The sequence below is a fragment of the Orcinus orca genome, chromosome 6 (assembly GCF_937001465.1).
Source record: "Orcinus orca chromosome 6, mOrcOrc1.1, whole genome shotgun sequence".
Classification (NCBI taxonomy): domain Eukaryota; kingdom Metazoa; phylum Chordata; class Mammalia; order Artiodactyla; family Delphinidae; genus Orcinus; species Orcinus orca.
Genome location: NC_064564.1, coordinates 40,875,331 through 40,892,147, shown reverse-complemented (window position 1 = coordinate 40,892,147; position 16,817 = coordinate 40,875,331). Strand labels below are relative to the sequence as shown.

At 40.5% G+C, this 16,817-nt stretch overlaps 1 protein-coding gene across 1 annotated transcript; it reads left to right on the top strand.

Moving 5' to 3' along the window:
• Window positions 1–2,390: 2,390 nt before the first annotated feature.
• Window positions 2,391–13,892, top strand: DNAJA1 (DnaJ heat shock protein family (Hsp40) member A1). The gene is made up of 9 exons (XM_004275078.4): window positions 2,391–2,530; window positions 3,626–3,767; window positions 3,920–4,097; window positions 6,333–6,437; window positions 7,423–7,650; window positions 10,300–10,414; window positions 11,733–11,848; window positions 12,149–12,249; window positions 13,002–13,892. Exons 2-9 carry the CDS (start codon window positions 3,636–3,638, stop codon window positions 13,218–13,220), a joined length of 1,194 nt encoding a protein of 397 aa, XP_004275126.1. The 5' UTR covers window positions 2,391–2,530; window positions 3,626–3,635; the 3' UTR covers window positions 13,221–13,892.
• The last annotated feature ends 2,925 nt before the right edge of the window (window positions 13,893–16,817 follow it).

The window sequence follows — 16,817 nt, the reverse complement described above, 5'->3', positions numbered from 1 at the left end:
TCGAAAATAATCTGAAATATATATATATAACTGGAAAAAAGGAATTAAGCTTAAAGAGCTTGCAGATTTTAAAAGTATTTTCAATATCATATTTCATAGTCTTAATGTTTCAGTCTCAAGACGGTATCTTCATGTTTGTATCACACTTTCACCTTTCTAAAACGTGTGGGAATTTCAGTTGGGTTCCTCAGGTAAAAAGAAACACTAAATATGGTAATACTTGAGAAACACTAGCCATGGTAATATTTATTGTGGAAACTCTCCGTTGAAGTGATTTGATATACACCATACTGATGCTTATTTCATATGCTTAACCAATGTTAGACTCACAAACGCACAGTTCACGTTACACTAAAGTAGGGACTTGAGGACTTCAAAGCCTACATAACCCATGGACGATATTTATTAGCTGTTTGTTTACTGTTCTCTTTTAATTGTTCATGTTTTCACAACTGTTGGTCTCTCCGCCTGGGATACTCATCTGGATGGTGCAAGGTTCCCCCTACTTGGCACCCCAATACTCTTTTGTCAACATTTATCCTTGACAGCAAGGAAAACGACTTCCGTGATTTTTATATTATCAAGCCCTAGCTCGCTGCCTGGCAGCATTGGAGTTTTAGTGACTGAAGATTAAGAAAACAAAACAAAACCCTTTACACCTGAGGTGATAATTGAGCAGGTAACATCTAAGATTAGAAACATTAGGTGTGGACTTCCCTAGTGGCACAGTGGTTAAGAATTCACCTGCCAACTCAGGAGACACAGTTTCGAGCCCCGAGTCCAGGAAGACCCCACATGCCATGGATCAACTAAGCCGGTGCACCACAACTACTGAGCCTGCGTTCTAGAGCCCACGAGCCACAACTACTGAAGCCTGCATGCCTAGAGCCCGGGCTCCGCAACAAACCACCGCAGTGAGCAGCCCCTGCTCACCACAAGTAAAGAAAGCCTGCGTGCAGCAATGAAGACCCGACGCAGCAAAAATACATAAATAAAATTAAAAAAAAAAAAAAGTTAGGTGTTTCTCAGCCGTACCACAAGCACGAACAGGTGAAAAACTGCATTTGGGAAAATGCACAAAGCTACAATTTAAAGAGATAAGGCTGAACTGATAAGTATGGGATGCCTCCAGGGTAAAGTTCAAAATTCTTATTTTAGTAACATACACCAACAGGTGTTTGCCAACTAGCTCTGAAGCCTCACCTTCCGTCACTCCAGCTTTCAGCTCTGGCTATATTCAAGTACCTGCAATTTCCTAAAAACATCATATTCTTTCACACCTTAATCATAGCCTTCCCTTGCACTTTGTCCTTGCTGGGAATACTCTTCTTTCTTCACAACTCAGCTCAACTGCCACTTTCCCAGAGAAGCTTTCCCTGTTTCATCAGATTAATAGGGTTCCCCTACAGTTCTTTGGCTTGCCTGTCTCCCTACTAAAGTCTGAGTGAACCAGGCTTTTTCAGCTTTGCATGTCCATCTTCCTTGGTGCTAGGTCCTCCTGTGTTTGTTTTGTTATTGAATAAGGAAGATAGACCCCATCTTCCATTATGTCCTGAACTCAACATTTGAAAGCCTGAAGGACTCATTCTGCAGACTCTAGATCCAGATCCACAGACTAGTAGGACTTAAACGTTAAGTCAAATAATTAAAACTATTTGCCAGTTAGCCACTCTTGGTGTTACTGTGTCCCCCGCTAGCCAAACCCGGTGAACGCCTGGCCAGAGAGACTACTGGCCCACGGTTTGCACCACGGTAATGCAAACGTTTCCCCATTGAGCACCGCCTGAGCCCGACGTATGGCAAGGCCCAAAGCAAATAACGTGTGTATACGGGTCTGGACTTGCACTAAGAGCTCTTCCAACTTCGCAGTTTGGTGAATTGCGAGGCCTTGGACCGCATGGGTGATTGCTCTGAGGCCCAGGCCCGTCTTGCTCAGCATTTCGCACTCGGCGGCTTCCCAGAATCTCAAGTCTAAAAAACTAAGCCGGTTAGAGACGCCAAAAGAGGTGAACCAGGCGCCGACGGGGGAAGAGGTGCGGCAAAAAGCTTTGTTCTGAGAGGTTCCTGTTCAGCGCACAGGCCCTGCCCGGGCCCAGTTCTCGAGTCTTCCGCGCTCCCGCAAGCGGCGGCGGCGCCACAGATTTGGGAATCCCTTGCCGACCCAAAATCGCAGCGCTCTTAGGTAATCCCAGTTCCCGCTCGAGACTTCTGCACTCTCGCACTCGCTGGGTGGAGGATAGGGCTCCAGAAAGTTCCACAAACGCCAGACCCAGGATTGCGCACAGCCCCTCCCAGCCCGAGCGCCCCCGCGCCGTTGCCCAGGCAACCGCGGGCGGTGGCAGCGGCGGGAAGGGCGGGACTTCCGGTGGGTGACGCGCCTGCGCTCGGCTACAAAAGACAACGGCTGCGGCGCTCCAGGCGGAACTTTCCAGAACGCTCGGTGAAAAGGCGGAGGAGCGGCGGCTGCCCGAGCTGCGCACGGCAACGCGCTCCTTCCCGCTCCCCCATACCGGCATCGGCCCTCTCACCGGTGAGCTTCAGCCTTCGGGCTTCACCTCGTCCCAAGGCCGGCACTGTTGGCTGCGCCGGGAAGCCAGATGGAGCCGCGGTCGTGAGGCGGTTGGCTCCGCGTGGGCGGGAGGGTTGTCGATTCCTGTACCCACGATTCTCCTTCTGGAGGGCTGGTGGGGGTACCCCGGCAACCCTCGCCGGCGCGCAGCGCGTGGGCCCGAGACCCTTCCTGGAGCTTTCTCCATGCCCTATCTATAGCCAGGGTTCTCCGAGGACCTGCCGCCTCAGTCTTTTCCTCTGTCCGCGCTCGCTGGCGGGCGGGCTGGGGGGGTGGGGGGCGACCCTTTGCGCACGCGCAGAAGGAGCTAGGGGGGCGAGGGGCTGCGGGAGGAGCCGGGCGGAGGCTGCGGCGTTCGCTTCTCGGGTCTCTCCTCCTTCGCTTTGTTGGGTGCTGGGCTTCTCCCACCCCTTTCATCCTGGGTGGGAGGGGAAAGGAAGGAACCCCTAACGGTCGGCATTGAGTGCAGGGCAAAACCTAACAGCGTGTAAACTACGCTGGCTTGTGGGGGCGAAAGAGGTTCGGCGGTTGAAGCAGAGGAGCTGTACGTCCTGTGACTGAGAAACAGCCTCAGGATTGAGGGGGAGGGGAGCTTGCTTTCTGGAGCTGGTGTTCTTAGTTTCATAAAACACTGCCTCCCCGCCTTGTGCCCAGATGTCTTTTCTAGGAAGTGTATTATTTATCAGATTTACTAAGAATAATGGTAGTGGATTGAACCTCTTAGTGCTCCTCTTCTTTACTGCCCTCTGTCGCTGGTTGGGAAGGGAAACAGGAAAAATCCAGACAATAGTCGCGTTATTATGGGAGCTTTCAGGTGGGAGAGTGGGAACCAGCTGCTATAGGAGGCTTTTGAATTATCCCCTGATAATTATTAACTTATATTTAGTCTTAGAATTGATAGGTAAATTACCAAAGGAATTATTACCTTCTCTGTGAAATTTAGGGAAGGTGGTGTTCTTACAATCAGGTTTCTCAGAGAACAGATTTCTATGCCTAAATTTTATTAATTAAAACTACCAGTTGAAAGTCGGCTAAAATTGAACTTTCTTATTTTAGACTGTAGGAAATGGTGAAAGAAACCACTTATTATGATGTTTTGGGGGTCAAACCCAATGCCACCCAAGAAGAATTGAAAAAGGCTTACAGGAAACTGGCCTTGAAGTACCACCCTGATAAGAATCCAAATGAAGGAGAGAAGGCAAGTAGTACACTCATAACATAGCTGAATAGTTCTTGCCAGGTGTACGGTATTTCCATTACAACATGAAATTGAGTATGTCTAATGTAGTGGCTGTGCTTTGTAACAGTTGAGTTTTTTGAGTGAAATTTATCCCCCCTTTTCTGAAACAGTTTAAACAGATTTCTCAAGCTTATGAAGTGCTCTCTGATGCAAAGAAAAGGGAATTATATGACAAAGGAGGAGAGCAGGCAATTAAAGAAGGTGGAGCAGGTGGCGGTTTTGGCTCCCCCATGGACATCTTCGATATGTTTTTTGGAGGAGGAGGCAGGATGCAGAGAGAAAGGAGAGGTAAGAATAACAGTTCACATGTGGCAAATTAAAATTAGCCGTTGGTCAAAGTAAATTCTTGAGAATTCACCTACTAGATGCTTGTTTACTTGTTAGCATAATGTTGTAAACTGATTTATGGTAAGAGTTTAAGAATGAGATTTGATGAGACTAAAAATAGCTAAGCCAATCGAGTGCTAACAAGTGAGTGCTTCTAAAGCTCTTGGGGTACATAGGATTTCTGTGATGTTATCAAGCATTAAAGGAATGAAATATAGGAGCATAATTTTCAAAACCCTTTTCACAGATTTTATTTTATTCTCAATCTGCACACCCCCACCCCTCAGCCTCAATGGGAGGTACAGTGGCCTTACACAGGCGAAAGTGAATTACAGTTCAGAATGGTAAATTTTTGTCAAGGTCATATATTGCTATGCATCAGAGTCTTGATTGGAACACAGGTTCATTGCTTCCAAATAGCATGCTATCTGTTTAATCTTGTTTCAGTTTTATTATATCAAAATATGTGCCCTTAACATTTAATAGAAATGTGGTTTTCTGGGCTGTGGAAATACTGCTCGTAGAAGTACAGTGTTCTGGTCAGAGTTTATCTTACTTTGTTCCCAGTGTAGTTCATATAAACAAGGACTAATGGGTAGAGCCCATTCTAGAAGGAATGGGCAAACCACTAAATTTTCTTTGAGCTTTTTTGGATTCAGAAGGACTGGAAATTGTTTATTCAGATTTTCTTAAAAGGAGAGGGGGGTGTATTTTATTTATTTTTAAGAAATTTACCTTAAAACAATTTTCAGTCAAGGTCAGTTGGTTGGCAAACTCTACTGTGTGGCTTAGATCAATGCTTAGATCATTTTTTTGGTGTGATATTGGAAAACATTTGCTTAAATTTTAGAAGCTTTATTTCTTCCCTATACTGTAAACTCTATAAGGCTAAAGTAAGAAGGGCAGTTTTCAGCGTTCCAGAACCAATTACATGGAACAGTATTAGTGATGCAGAACAGAAAAGTGGATCTAGAAACAGGTTATAGTTGAGGGCGCTTCACACTTGATTGGTAACTAAAAATGTTCATTAGACATGTTCTGCAGATAGGAAGTTCAAGAGCTTCTTTCACTTAAGCGTAAGGCAGTATTTCATGGTAGATAAAGTCCTGGGAGAATCACTAGCTAGGAACTTATTACCTATCGGCAGGTGACTACATTTCTGTAACCTCTGTTCTTAGATGATCTCCACCTTCCACTTCCCATTCCTAGCTAGATGAAATAGGTCACTCTTTTGTAGCCACTGGCCACATCAAATTTAGATTACTGCAAAGAAAAATAAAAATTCAGTTACTTAGTCTGCAGTAGCGATAATTTTATGCTCGATAGCCATGTGTGACTGCTGGCTGTTGTGTTGGCTAGCACAAGATACAAAACATCTCCATCACTGTAGAAAGTTCTGTTGGACAGCACTATGGTAAAGGATGAGAAATCTAGCCTTTTTTGGGGGGGAGGCTGCGTTGGATCTTTGTTGCTGTGCGTGCAGGCTTTCTCTAGTTGCAGTGAGCGAGGGCTACTCATCGTTGTGGTGTGCGGCCTTCTCATTGTGGTGGCTTCTCTTGTTGTGGTGTGCGGGCTCAGTAGTTGTGGCTCACGGGCTCTAGAGCGCAGGCTCAGTAGTTGTGGCCCACGGGCTTAGTCACTCCACGGCATGTGGGATCTTCCTGGACCAGGGCTCGAACCTGTGTCCCCTGCATTGGTGGACGGATTCTTAACCACTGTGTCACCAGGGAAGCCCGAGAAATCTAGCCTTTAAACAGTTAGTGCTGAATAAATATGTCAGGTTCCCTGGGCAAACTTGATTAGTTTTTGGAATTTAGTGTGCTGAAGAATTTTTGGATGATGTAATTGGTCATGTTACTCAATATAATAAGTGAACGATTCAAAGAATATATTAGGACAGAAAAGCAGTTTGGGTTAATTTACTGTGAAATGTGTCTATTTAAATAACATGAGTTTTCTCAAGTGATTTTTGCAGTTAACATTTTTGATTGCCGTAAAATGTAGGATGGCCGTAACTACGCCCTTATACAAATTGCTTAACTCTCACTGGATGTTTCTTATTTGAAATTACACCACAGTTAGAGGATTATGTGTGTACCCTTGTAGGGCTCATCTTTCATTATCCTTTACCGTTTTTATAGTGTAGAACACAAGATTCAGCATCTTAGATTTTTAATGTGCAATGTTTTGTTCTAGGTAAAAATGTCGTGCATCAACTCACAGTAACCTTAGAAGATTTATATAATGGTGCAACAAGAAAACTAGCTCTGCAAAAGAATGTGATTTGTGACAAATGTGAAGGTATGTCTTAACATTCATAATATAATTGAAAATGGAACTGAAGCCGTTGTGGATATATAAAACTGACATATTGCACTACCTAATTCTGAAGAGTGCAAGTACGAAAACCACCTGAATCCACCTCCTAGAGAAATATTAGCAAATTATCAGCACTTTTATGTATTTATTTTGAATGCAGGTGGGACTGATCTAATTTGGTGTCTGTTTTTCTCAATACTGTTCAGAGATGAGTCTTTCCTATCCGCTCTAGAACTTCAGAGGCATTCCAGTGGCTTCATAATCTGTAATATGATTTGACAGTATCCTCTTTTGGGGTATCAGCAGCTGTCAAATTATTGGCTATGAATCTCTAAGGTGTTTTTCTAATAAATACAAGTTATTTGTTGGAAATATGGTATTTTCTAAAGAGAATAAACTCTAAAATGTTCTCATCTCACAGTTAAAGTAGCCTTTTAAGAATTGTGCTTTGGGGGCTTCCCTGGTGGCACAGTGGTTAAGAATCCACCTGCCAATGCAGGGGACATGGGTTCGAGCCCTGGTCCGGGAAGATCCCACATGCCACGGAGCAACTAAGCCCATGCGCCACAACTACTGAGCCCACGAGCTGCAACTACTGAAGCCCGCGCGCCTAGAGCCTGTGCTCCGCAACAAGAGAAGCCACTGCGATGAGGAGCCCGCGCACTGCAACAAAGACCCAACTCAGCCATGAATGAGTGAATGAATGAATTGTGCTTTGGGAGCACATGTTTAAAATCCAGAATTCTGAAATGACTCCTTGGGAAAATAGCAATCAATATGTTTATAGATAAGCTGATTGTGGCGATATTTTATCAAATAAAAAGGCTGAATTGTAGATTCTTACAGCAGCATTCCATCAGACCTTGAAAATATTAATGAAGTGGAGTGTTTAGGAACTGTCTCATTAAAACGTTCGTCACCATGTCCAGTACTAAATTCAAACATAATTTCTTTTTGAACTATTTAGGCCGAGGTGGTAAGAAAGGAGCAGTAGAGTGCTGTCCCAATTGCCGAGGTACTGGAATGCAAATAAGAATTCATCAGATAGGACCTGGAATGGTTCAGCAAATTCAGTCTGTCTGCATGGAGTGCCAGGGCCATGGGGAGCGGATCAGTCCTAAAGATAGATGTAAAAGCTGCAATGGAAGGAAGATAGTTCGAGAGAAGAAAATTCTAGAAGTTCATATTGACAAAGGTGAGTTCTGAGCCACTTTCTATTTTCAATTCTTGAGTGCTATTGCAAATTATATTAACGTTACATTTTATAGTTGTTTAAAACTACTGTTGGAGTAAGGAATAGGTATATTTTGATTAATTAACTTATTTGTAAGAACTTAGACTATGAATGTTACTTTCTAATAGTTTTTACAGATTATGTAAACATGTCAGTTTCTGCCTCTTGGGTTATAACTTAAAATTTCCTTTAAATATTATTAGGATTTACTTTATTTTGCCAGTTCCTTAATTTTTTCAGTTTATTTAAAAATGCTTTAAAATGTATTACAGCAGTACAAACTCATTGTAGAAATTTTAGAAATGTGTATAGCCCCAGAATAAATGGTGCTGCTTACTCTGAAATAATCAGCATGGTTGGCTCTTTCAGACTTTGCTATTTTAAAATGAAACTGTTATTAGAAAATATACATCTACATTAACTTAAGCTCCTGAAATAGTATTCACCCATGTGAATCATGGTACCTCCCCTCCCTCCATTTTTTCCCCTTAATTGGTCCCTGTTGAGTAGGGTTTGAATTTCTTTCTGGTAAGATTCCCCACTTGTTACCAACAGTATGTACTCAGGAGGGCATTAGTAGTAAGTGAAGCCATTTATGAATGCTGCACTTGTCCGTTTTTTTGGCCACACTGCAGCCTGTGGGATCTTAGTTCCCCAACCAGGGATTGAACCCGTGCCCCATGCAGTGTAAGCGTGGGGTTTTAACCACTGGACCTCCAGGGAAGTCCCTGCCCATACTCTTAATATTAATGGAACAACCAGCAAAACTTAGCTGAGTTTAATTGCTTCACTAGTGTAGTGAGATAGTTACTTTGCCTTGTGAATGATTAAAGACAGATTGTTGGGCTTCCCTGGTGGCACAGTGATTAAAAATCAGCCTGCCAATGCAGGGGGCACAGGTTTGAGCCCTGGTCCCGGAAGATCCCACATGCCACGGAGCAGCTAAGCTCGTGTGCCACGACTACTGAGACTGTGCTCTACAGCCTTCAAGCCACAACTACTGAAGCCCAATTGCCTTGAACCCGTGCTCCGCAACAAGAGAAGCCACGCAATGAGAGGCCCGTGTGCCACAACTAGAGAAAGCCCGCGCACAGCAACAAAGACCCAATGCGGCCAAAAATAAATAAAATAAATAAATTTTTAAAAAATGTTTACTTTTGTCAATGTGTAATACTGATATTTTGGTTTAAGTCCTTCTCTTTTTAGAGGTATATATTGAAGTATTTGGGTTAATTGGTATGTCTGGATTTTAATTGAAATATATGCAGGGAATGTGGATGGAGGTGTGTAATACATGAAATAGTAGTCATGACCTGGTAATTACTGGATCAATATTGATGGATATATAGGGACTTCTTGTACTGTTGGCTACTTTATGTAAGTTTAATACTTTCCGTAATAGAAAGTGAGACAAAGTTGCTCTTGTTGGGTGACCTCAGTGATCATTGGTTCAGGAAATCTGGCACTACTGCTGTAGAGAAATCATCTGCAGACACATGAGTTCTGTTTAAAGAGGTGTTAGTTGGCTTAAGTAAGCCCTTACTGAACTAAGGTGTATGGGCCAGAGGGAAGAAATCTCAGTAAAAGTGTTGGCCTTTAAGAAGCGTTTGCCTGTTGGATGGACTTCCCTGGTGGCGCAGTGGTTAAGAATCCGCCTGCCAATGCAGGGGACACGGGTTTAAACCCTGGTCCAGGAAGATACCACCTGCTGCGGAGTAACTAGGCCCATACACCACAACTGCTGAGCCTGCACTCTAGAGCCCACGAGCCACAACTACTGAGCCTGCATGCTGCAACTACTGAAGCCTGTGCCCCTAGAGCCCGTGCTTCGCAACAAGAGAAGCCTGCACACCGCAACAAAGAGTGGCCCCTACTTGCCACAACTAGAGAAAGCCTGCATAGCAACGAAGGCCCAAAGCAACCAAAAATAATAATTTTTTTAAAGCATTTGCCTATTGGAAAAACTTATTTTTGACACTGATAACCACATGGTCTGAAAGTACCCAACTATAATTATCCTCTTTAAAAAAAAAAAAAGACTAAAATCATTCAATATAAATATTACATATTTTTTAAATTTTTAGATTTTATATTACTGCTAATACAATGGAAGAAAATCTGACTTATGCTTCTGTTAGACTTAATAGAAATGATTTGACTTAAGTTTTTTTTAAAGTGATGAAATAGTTAAAAACATTTATGGTTATAATGTTTGCCAGTCACTGATTTGGTGCCAGCATAGACCTTTTTCTTTAGTCCCCCACAAGAGCCCTGGTGGAGGACATAGGTCTCTGTGGGAAAGTTGATGCTTAGGAAGGTTATGCAATTTGCTTCCCTAGGGTAATCTGGCCTAGTAGTAAATAGCAGCTCTGAGATTCGAAGCCTGACTTGTTTGCCTCTAGAATCTGTGTTCTCCACTATGATAGCTTTCTTCAGTAAGAAATTGGACTGATCTAATAAGCATGTGGGCGTTTTTGGTAAATTCTGTAAAACTTTAGCATCCGCAAAGACTTGAACATTTTTTTCATGCACAAACATGCATTTGTGTTTCAGTAGAGATTCTGACCTTACTTAGATGTTAAGAGTATAAAATTAGCCTTTTGTTTTTAGGCATGAAAGATGGCCAGAAGATAACATTCCATGGTGAAGGAGACCAAGAACCAGGACTGGAACCAGGAGATATTATCATCGTTTTAGATCAGAAGGACCATGCTGTTTTTACTCGGTAAAAATTTTTATCAAATACTCAAACCGACATCTTGCATATTTGGGTTTGTTTTTTTTTCCTCAAATATAAGTGAGCTTTTTCATTACTTGTAGAATATATTTCCTAGAAATAACCTAGAAAAGTATAGCAGAAAAGTTAGACTATATATGTCTTCTATAAATGATTGTTAATCATTGTTTCAATCTTAGAAGAAGCTAAAGACAAAAATCATTGGGTTTTTTGGTCTAAATGTAGGTAAATTGTTGCCTAATTTGGATTTTGAAGGATATACTTCAGTTAGGAGATGTGTTATATAAGTATAAATAGATAGAGTAGGGGAAACATCCCTAGACAAAACTTTGCCTCCAGTTTTTTTTTTATAAGCAGTTGGTTTTGAAATAAGTACCCTAAAGCTTTCACCAGTTTCTTCAATCCTGAGTTCATGGTAAGTTGGGTTGCTTTTAATTTTAAATAAAAGTCTAGAATCATCTGTGTAAGAAGCTGTAATATATTAATTCACGTCTATTAGGAAATAATCTTGTGTTTATGATAAATTTATAGTGACGCACAAGAAAGTTAACAGTGTTAAATAATGTATCAATGGGTAGTTTTAAAACATTAGACTGGAGTAGGGTTCCAGTAAGTCTGTTGGGAATGACATCTCAAGGAACAGGTTTTAGATTAATAGTGTCTCAAGAATAATGGGAAATGCTATCGAGCTCAGAATTTTGATGCTATCATTTGAGGTGAATCCTCAACAAGAGTATTTCTGGAGAGTGTTCTGCCTGATGAAAAGATGTCATTAATATGAATTGGAAAAGAAAGTAAGCATGAGGAGGAAGAAGTGGGTTGTTATTAAACATAAAAATAGTGTTCATACTGTGCCAGGCACTATATTACTTAATTCATGTACATCAATAAATTACTTCCCCTTGAAATTGGCCATATGCCTTTTATTTAATTTCATAGACCCTAACTTATCCAGGACCCAGCCTGAGGTTTGTTCCACTGCCTAGAGTGTGTGGAGGGATTCTGAAGCCTTGTCCAGGAAACTGTGCTGGCAGTTTCCATATGTTTGCTGTACCCAGTTCTCAGCTCTTAAGAATGGGGAAGAGGCCTTCCTCACCTTCTGAGATGGCCCACACTCTGGAGTATGTTTCTCTCTAAATAAATCCACTTCGTACCTATCAAAGGAAACAAACAAAAAAGAATGGGGAAGAAAGGGCATCTTTTGAAAGATACCATTTGTTTTTAAGAGAACAGAATTGCCTACTTTGGTAGTTGTAATCATTGCTGGTTTGAAGATCTAAGTATATGCCATACTTACATTGTACAGACGAGGAGAAGACCTTTTCATGTGTATGGACATACAGCTGGTTGAGGCATTGTGTGGCTTCCAAAAGCCAATATCTACTCTTGACAACCGAACCATAGTCATCACTTCTCATCCAGGTACAGTAACTAGATAAGCATCTGTTTCTATTCTAGTGTTTTCATTGTCTGCTTGTAGCTAGTACAGCCACGGAGGAAAGTGGCATTTAAGTTGCTCGGTACTTGTCTGTCCTTGAGCTGAAATCATGCGTTCTTGGCTCTCTACTTGTAAGCCCCTAGAAAACCTATAAATGAAAGGTATCAGCATCATTTCATATAAATTTACCTCTATCAATGAGCTAGGACATTGCTCTGTTCTTTATTTTCGCTGCCTCGTAAAAGTGTGATTGTATTTAAGGAATTTGGCTTCAATGTTTTTAGGTCAGATTGTCAAGCATGGAGATATCAAGTGTGTGCTAAATGAAGGCATGCCAATTTATCGTAGACCATATGAAAAGGGTCGCCTAATCATTGAATTTAAGGTAAGCTATACAGTACTGTAGAAATGTTTGAGAATGATTAGTTTATTAAAATCTAGTAGCAGTTAAGTTTCTGAATGGCCAGAAGCCAAGTTTATATTCTCCCTTGTCTAGATCTAATGTTACTCTTGTTATGTTGAACATTTTTTGTTAACAAGTTGGTATTGGTTTGTTTGCATCATTATCAGCTATTTAAAGATGGGGGGTGGTGGCAGGTGGGTAATTTACTAATGAAAGGCTATAACTGGAATCTTAAAGTTCAACAGAAGCATGATAGCTGGTGTGGATTTTTGGCAAAATACTGCAATGCTCTGGTTCTTAAAGTAACCCAACCATTTCCCTCAATCTTAAATTTGAGTAGCCTCAGACCCACAAATTTAACATTTATTAAAAATATCTTTGGGTGGGACTGTCTTTGAGTAACAATAGCTTTGTTTAAATTATCCATTAGAAGGAATGAGAATGTGTTTTAGGATGGGTTCTCCTATTAAAAAATGTATTTGCTGAATAGAAGTGATCATTACAATGTAGTTTTATTAGGATCTTTTTTTTAAGACCTTACCTTGAACTCTAGTTCAGAATAGTAGATGATATATGCCTTCTTAGAACATGTGTTCTAACCTGGGATTGGCAGATTTACCAAAAGATTGTGTGGTTTCATGTTTTTTTCCTGGGGAAAATGGGTCAATGGTATTTGTCTAAGGAGCTAAGGATGGAGTGTCATTTAAACTTAAAGTAGAAATTTCTTATTATAGGTAAACTTTCCTGAGAATGGCTTTCTCTCCCCGGATAAACTCTCTTTGCTGGAAAAACTCCTACCTGAAAGGAAGGAAGTAGAAGAGACTGATGAAATGGACCAGGTAGAACTAGTGGACTTTGATCCAAATCAGGAAAGACGGCGCCATTACAATGGAGAAGCATATGAGGATGATGAACATCATCCTCGGGGTGGTGTTCAGTGTCAGACCTCCTAATGGGGCCAGTGAATAACACTCACTGCTGGCATTTTATTTGCAGTAGTGATTGAGTGAAGGACTATAATCATAACATGCTCACTACTTGCTATTGTTTGTTTTAATAATCAATTATAGTAGTGTTTTAAAAGTTTAATGAAGAATAAACTCGAATATAAAAGCTCTGACTTTGCCCTGTATGTATGATGACTTCAGTGTGCAAGATAAGTTTAATACTTGTAAAAACTACTTTAAAAAATTTCCCCTAGCAGTTGTTAGGCCATACTTTGTAATTGATTTCAGCTATGTACATGGAATAGCTTAGACTGAAATGCCAGGTATATGTATTGGCTTCAGTGTATGACCCTTAATTGTTAAGCTATGAAGTTAAAATTGTATTTAACTGGCAGTCAGACGAATTTGTAGAGAAGTGTTGGTCTGTATAGTGGTATTAAGTGGGATTCATTGTGATGCCTCTGCATTTATTCTATTGCCTCAACTGTTACTTGAAGATGGCATGCTATATAATTTAGCCTGTGGTATCAGTGATAGAAATGACACCTTTCTAAAGAAGGGGTTTATCATATAACATGCTGCTTCTTGAGGGCTTGCGCTTGTAGGATTGCATTCCCTTCTGCTGTGCCATCTTTTTTTAATATATCTAGCTATTGGTCCTGGTTACTTTTTTTTTTTCTTCCTTCTCTTTGGACCACAGTAAGCCTTAGTTTAGAGTAGTCACTTCTGGAGCAGGGTAACTTAGAAGTTAGAGTGATGAGAAGTACTTTGCATGTATGAGTTAGGAAGGTGTTTTGCAGGTATGTTACAGGCTTACTTTAAACCATTTAACTTATGCTCCAAAGTAACTGTAATTTAATGTTAGTAGAATAGCAAATTATGAATAGCTTTAATTGTATGTTTAAAGTCATATGTTCACAAGCTTAAATCTGGATATCAGAATTTAAGCAATTCTTGAAATGTATGAATGTCTCCTTAATATACTGATTCAAAAGCATGTCCAATGTGTCACCACAGGCTTTTTTTTCCCAGGTTGAAGTATTGGCTTTTCACTAATTAAGATACATAATTTTTCATTTAACTAAAGTGAGTAATACCAAAAAATACTATTTAACCATAGTTAAATGTTTAATATTAAACAAGGGTGGGGACTGAAAGTTGAGGGGTGAGTAATGAGCAAAAGAAGGGGGCTTTAAAATCTTTGCAAACGCTGAAGTGAGAATGTGGGAGCTTACTGTTTAATTCTGCTCAGATTCTGTATCTCATTGTAATCAGGAGGCTTAAAACATTTCTAACCTGGAAGTAACCCACAGCTTAAGTTCCCCTCAGAACACTTGAGTTAAAAAGAAGAGACTGAAACTTGGTGTAAAGTGCATCATTTCCCAAACCTTCAGGTTTCTTGTCATAGTGACAGTTTTAATTGATAGTCTCTCCACATCATTCTTGGGTTCTTTTTAAATTTGTGGCCAGACAGCTACCGTCATATTTGGATAGTGAAGCAGGTGTCCAGGAAAGGAAAACAAATCAAAATACTAAACATAATGGTTCAACAAATTTTAGTTTTCACTGGATTTATACTGAGAGTCTAAATTCTACAATAAACTTATATTGTAACACATTTAAAAATACTTTCAGACATTTTAAAAATTACAAAAATCCTTACATGAGGTTTTCAATATTATTAGTCATGAGGAAAATAAAATGAAAATCACAGTGAGATACAAAACTTCACACCTAGTAGTCCAAAATCTAATCCCAAATGGAAATGAGAATATGGAGAAACTAGAACCCTGTACCTTGTTGGTGAAAATGTAAAACGGTGCAGTTTCTGTAAGCAGCTCCTCAAAAAGCCAAACGTGGAATTCATATGACCCAGTAGTTCCATTCCTTGACTCAGGAACATTGTGTGCCAATGTTTATGGTATCATTATTCACAATACCAGAAGAGGAAACAAGCCATGTGTCTTAACAGATGGATAAACAAAATGTGTTATATGTATGTATGACAGAAAAGGACTTCATTTATATGAAATATTTAGGCAAATTCATAGAGGCACTGATTACCAAGGGCTGGGAGGAAGAGGAACGGTAAGTTAGTGCATGCTTAATTGTTTCTGTTTGGGGTGATGAAAGTTTTGAAAGTGATGGTTGCACAAGAGTTAATATAATTAATGCTACTGAATTGTATACTTAAATGGTTGAGAGTAAGCTTTACTTTTGTTTCACCACAGTAAAAAAAAAAAAATCCTTAAGATAGAAGATGAAAATAGTTACAACCTGGAGAGGCAGAAACTGACAAGTTTGTATTCTGTATTAAAAAAAAAATTCTTGTTAGAACTATGGCCAAGGTCATCACAAAAATACAAGTGCATCCGTGGAAGTGTGTAGTTCATCGTCCCAGCACTGATGCTTTCTTTGTGATGCCTCCCCTGTCTGTTCATACTTGGAGGGAATAAAAATAGAAGCTGATTATGTCCATGAGGGTCCTAGTGGAACACGGTGGCAGATCTTCCCTTGTGAAATTAGCATCACATTTTTTCTCCATATAGTACTGCCTCTCAACCTTGGCTACAACTGAAGTTACCTCGGAAGCTTTAAAACATGATTTGAGTCTCACCCTCTGGGTATTTTGGTGTTGTTGAACTGAGTGTAGCATAAGCAAAAGGATGGTTACATATAGCCAAGGCTCTACACCAGCACCATGGGGACAGTTATATTAATCACCAGAACAGTAACGCCATTGTTAGAATTGGTGTGGAGGGTCAAACAATGGCAGCCCTTAACTACGGCAAGTTTGTTTCAGACCAAGGCTGCTTCCCATCTTAGATAGACACTATGGTAATTTCCTCTCTTTTGAAGTACTATGGGAAAATGAAGCATAGGCTCTAAAAGCACAGTGAATGAAAAATGGTAGCAAGTTATAGCAGTAAAGATGCTCTTTCAAGGGTTTCTGAAGTCTTGTGCCTTTATCACTTAATTTGGTTATTGCAGCAACCTTCTGAGACTAACAGAACAAGAATTGAAACACCTACCTTACAGTTGATGAAAATGACCTCTAGTCTACTTACTGGTTCTCAAATCTGAGCATGCTTGCTGAGCCCCACTGGACTTGGATTCTGTAGGCCTAGGGTAGGACCTGAGAGAGCTGCCATTCAAACAAGTTACCAGGTGACTTGGCCCATGTAAAAGAAATGACAGCAAAGACTGGAATCCAGATTCTTGTAATTCGGTGCTCTTTCTACTCATGTCTGCCTTTGTAGGGTTTTGGTAAGTCTTAACAGAATGTGGAAAAACTCTTTCAAAGAGTCAAGAAATTGAGTTTTAGAATCCCACCTCAGTCAGTTGCGCTCCAGGAGCAAGGTATGGAATCTTGAAATCTGTTTCATGTGATAGGACTCAGAATAGGCTAGAGCTCATAAAGCAGTTCTGAGAATTAAATAACACTGCTTACATAGTAAGGAAGGGCTTAATAAATGTTATTAATGGTAGTAATACAAGCTAAAAAATAACTAGTGGAGAACACACTGAGTTGTACCTGAGACTTGTATTTAAAAGAAAAATTTTTTTTTGGTGTGGAATACCAGGTCATTCAGTGTTTTCCAG

Excerpts from the sequence above, each read along its gene's own strand:
- DNAJA1 (XM_004275078.4), top strand. The coding sequence starts at position 3,636 with ATGGTGAAAGAAACCACTTATTATGATGTTTTGGGGGTCAAACCCAAT. Across the intron at positions 4,098-6,332 it reads GATGCAGAGAGAAAGGAGAG|GTAAAAATGTCGTGCATCAA; the intron begins GTAAGAATAACA and ends GTTTTGTTCTAG. Across the intron at positions 6,438-7,422 it reads GATTTGTGACAAATGTGAAG|GCCGAGGTGGTAAGAAAGGA; the intron begins GTATGTCTTAAC and ends TGAACTATTTAG.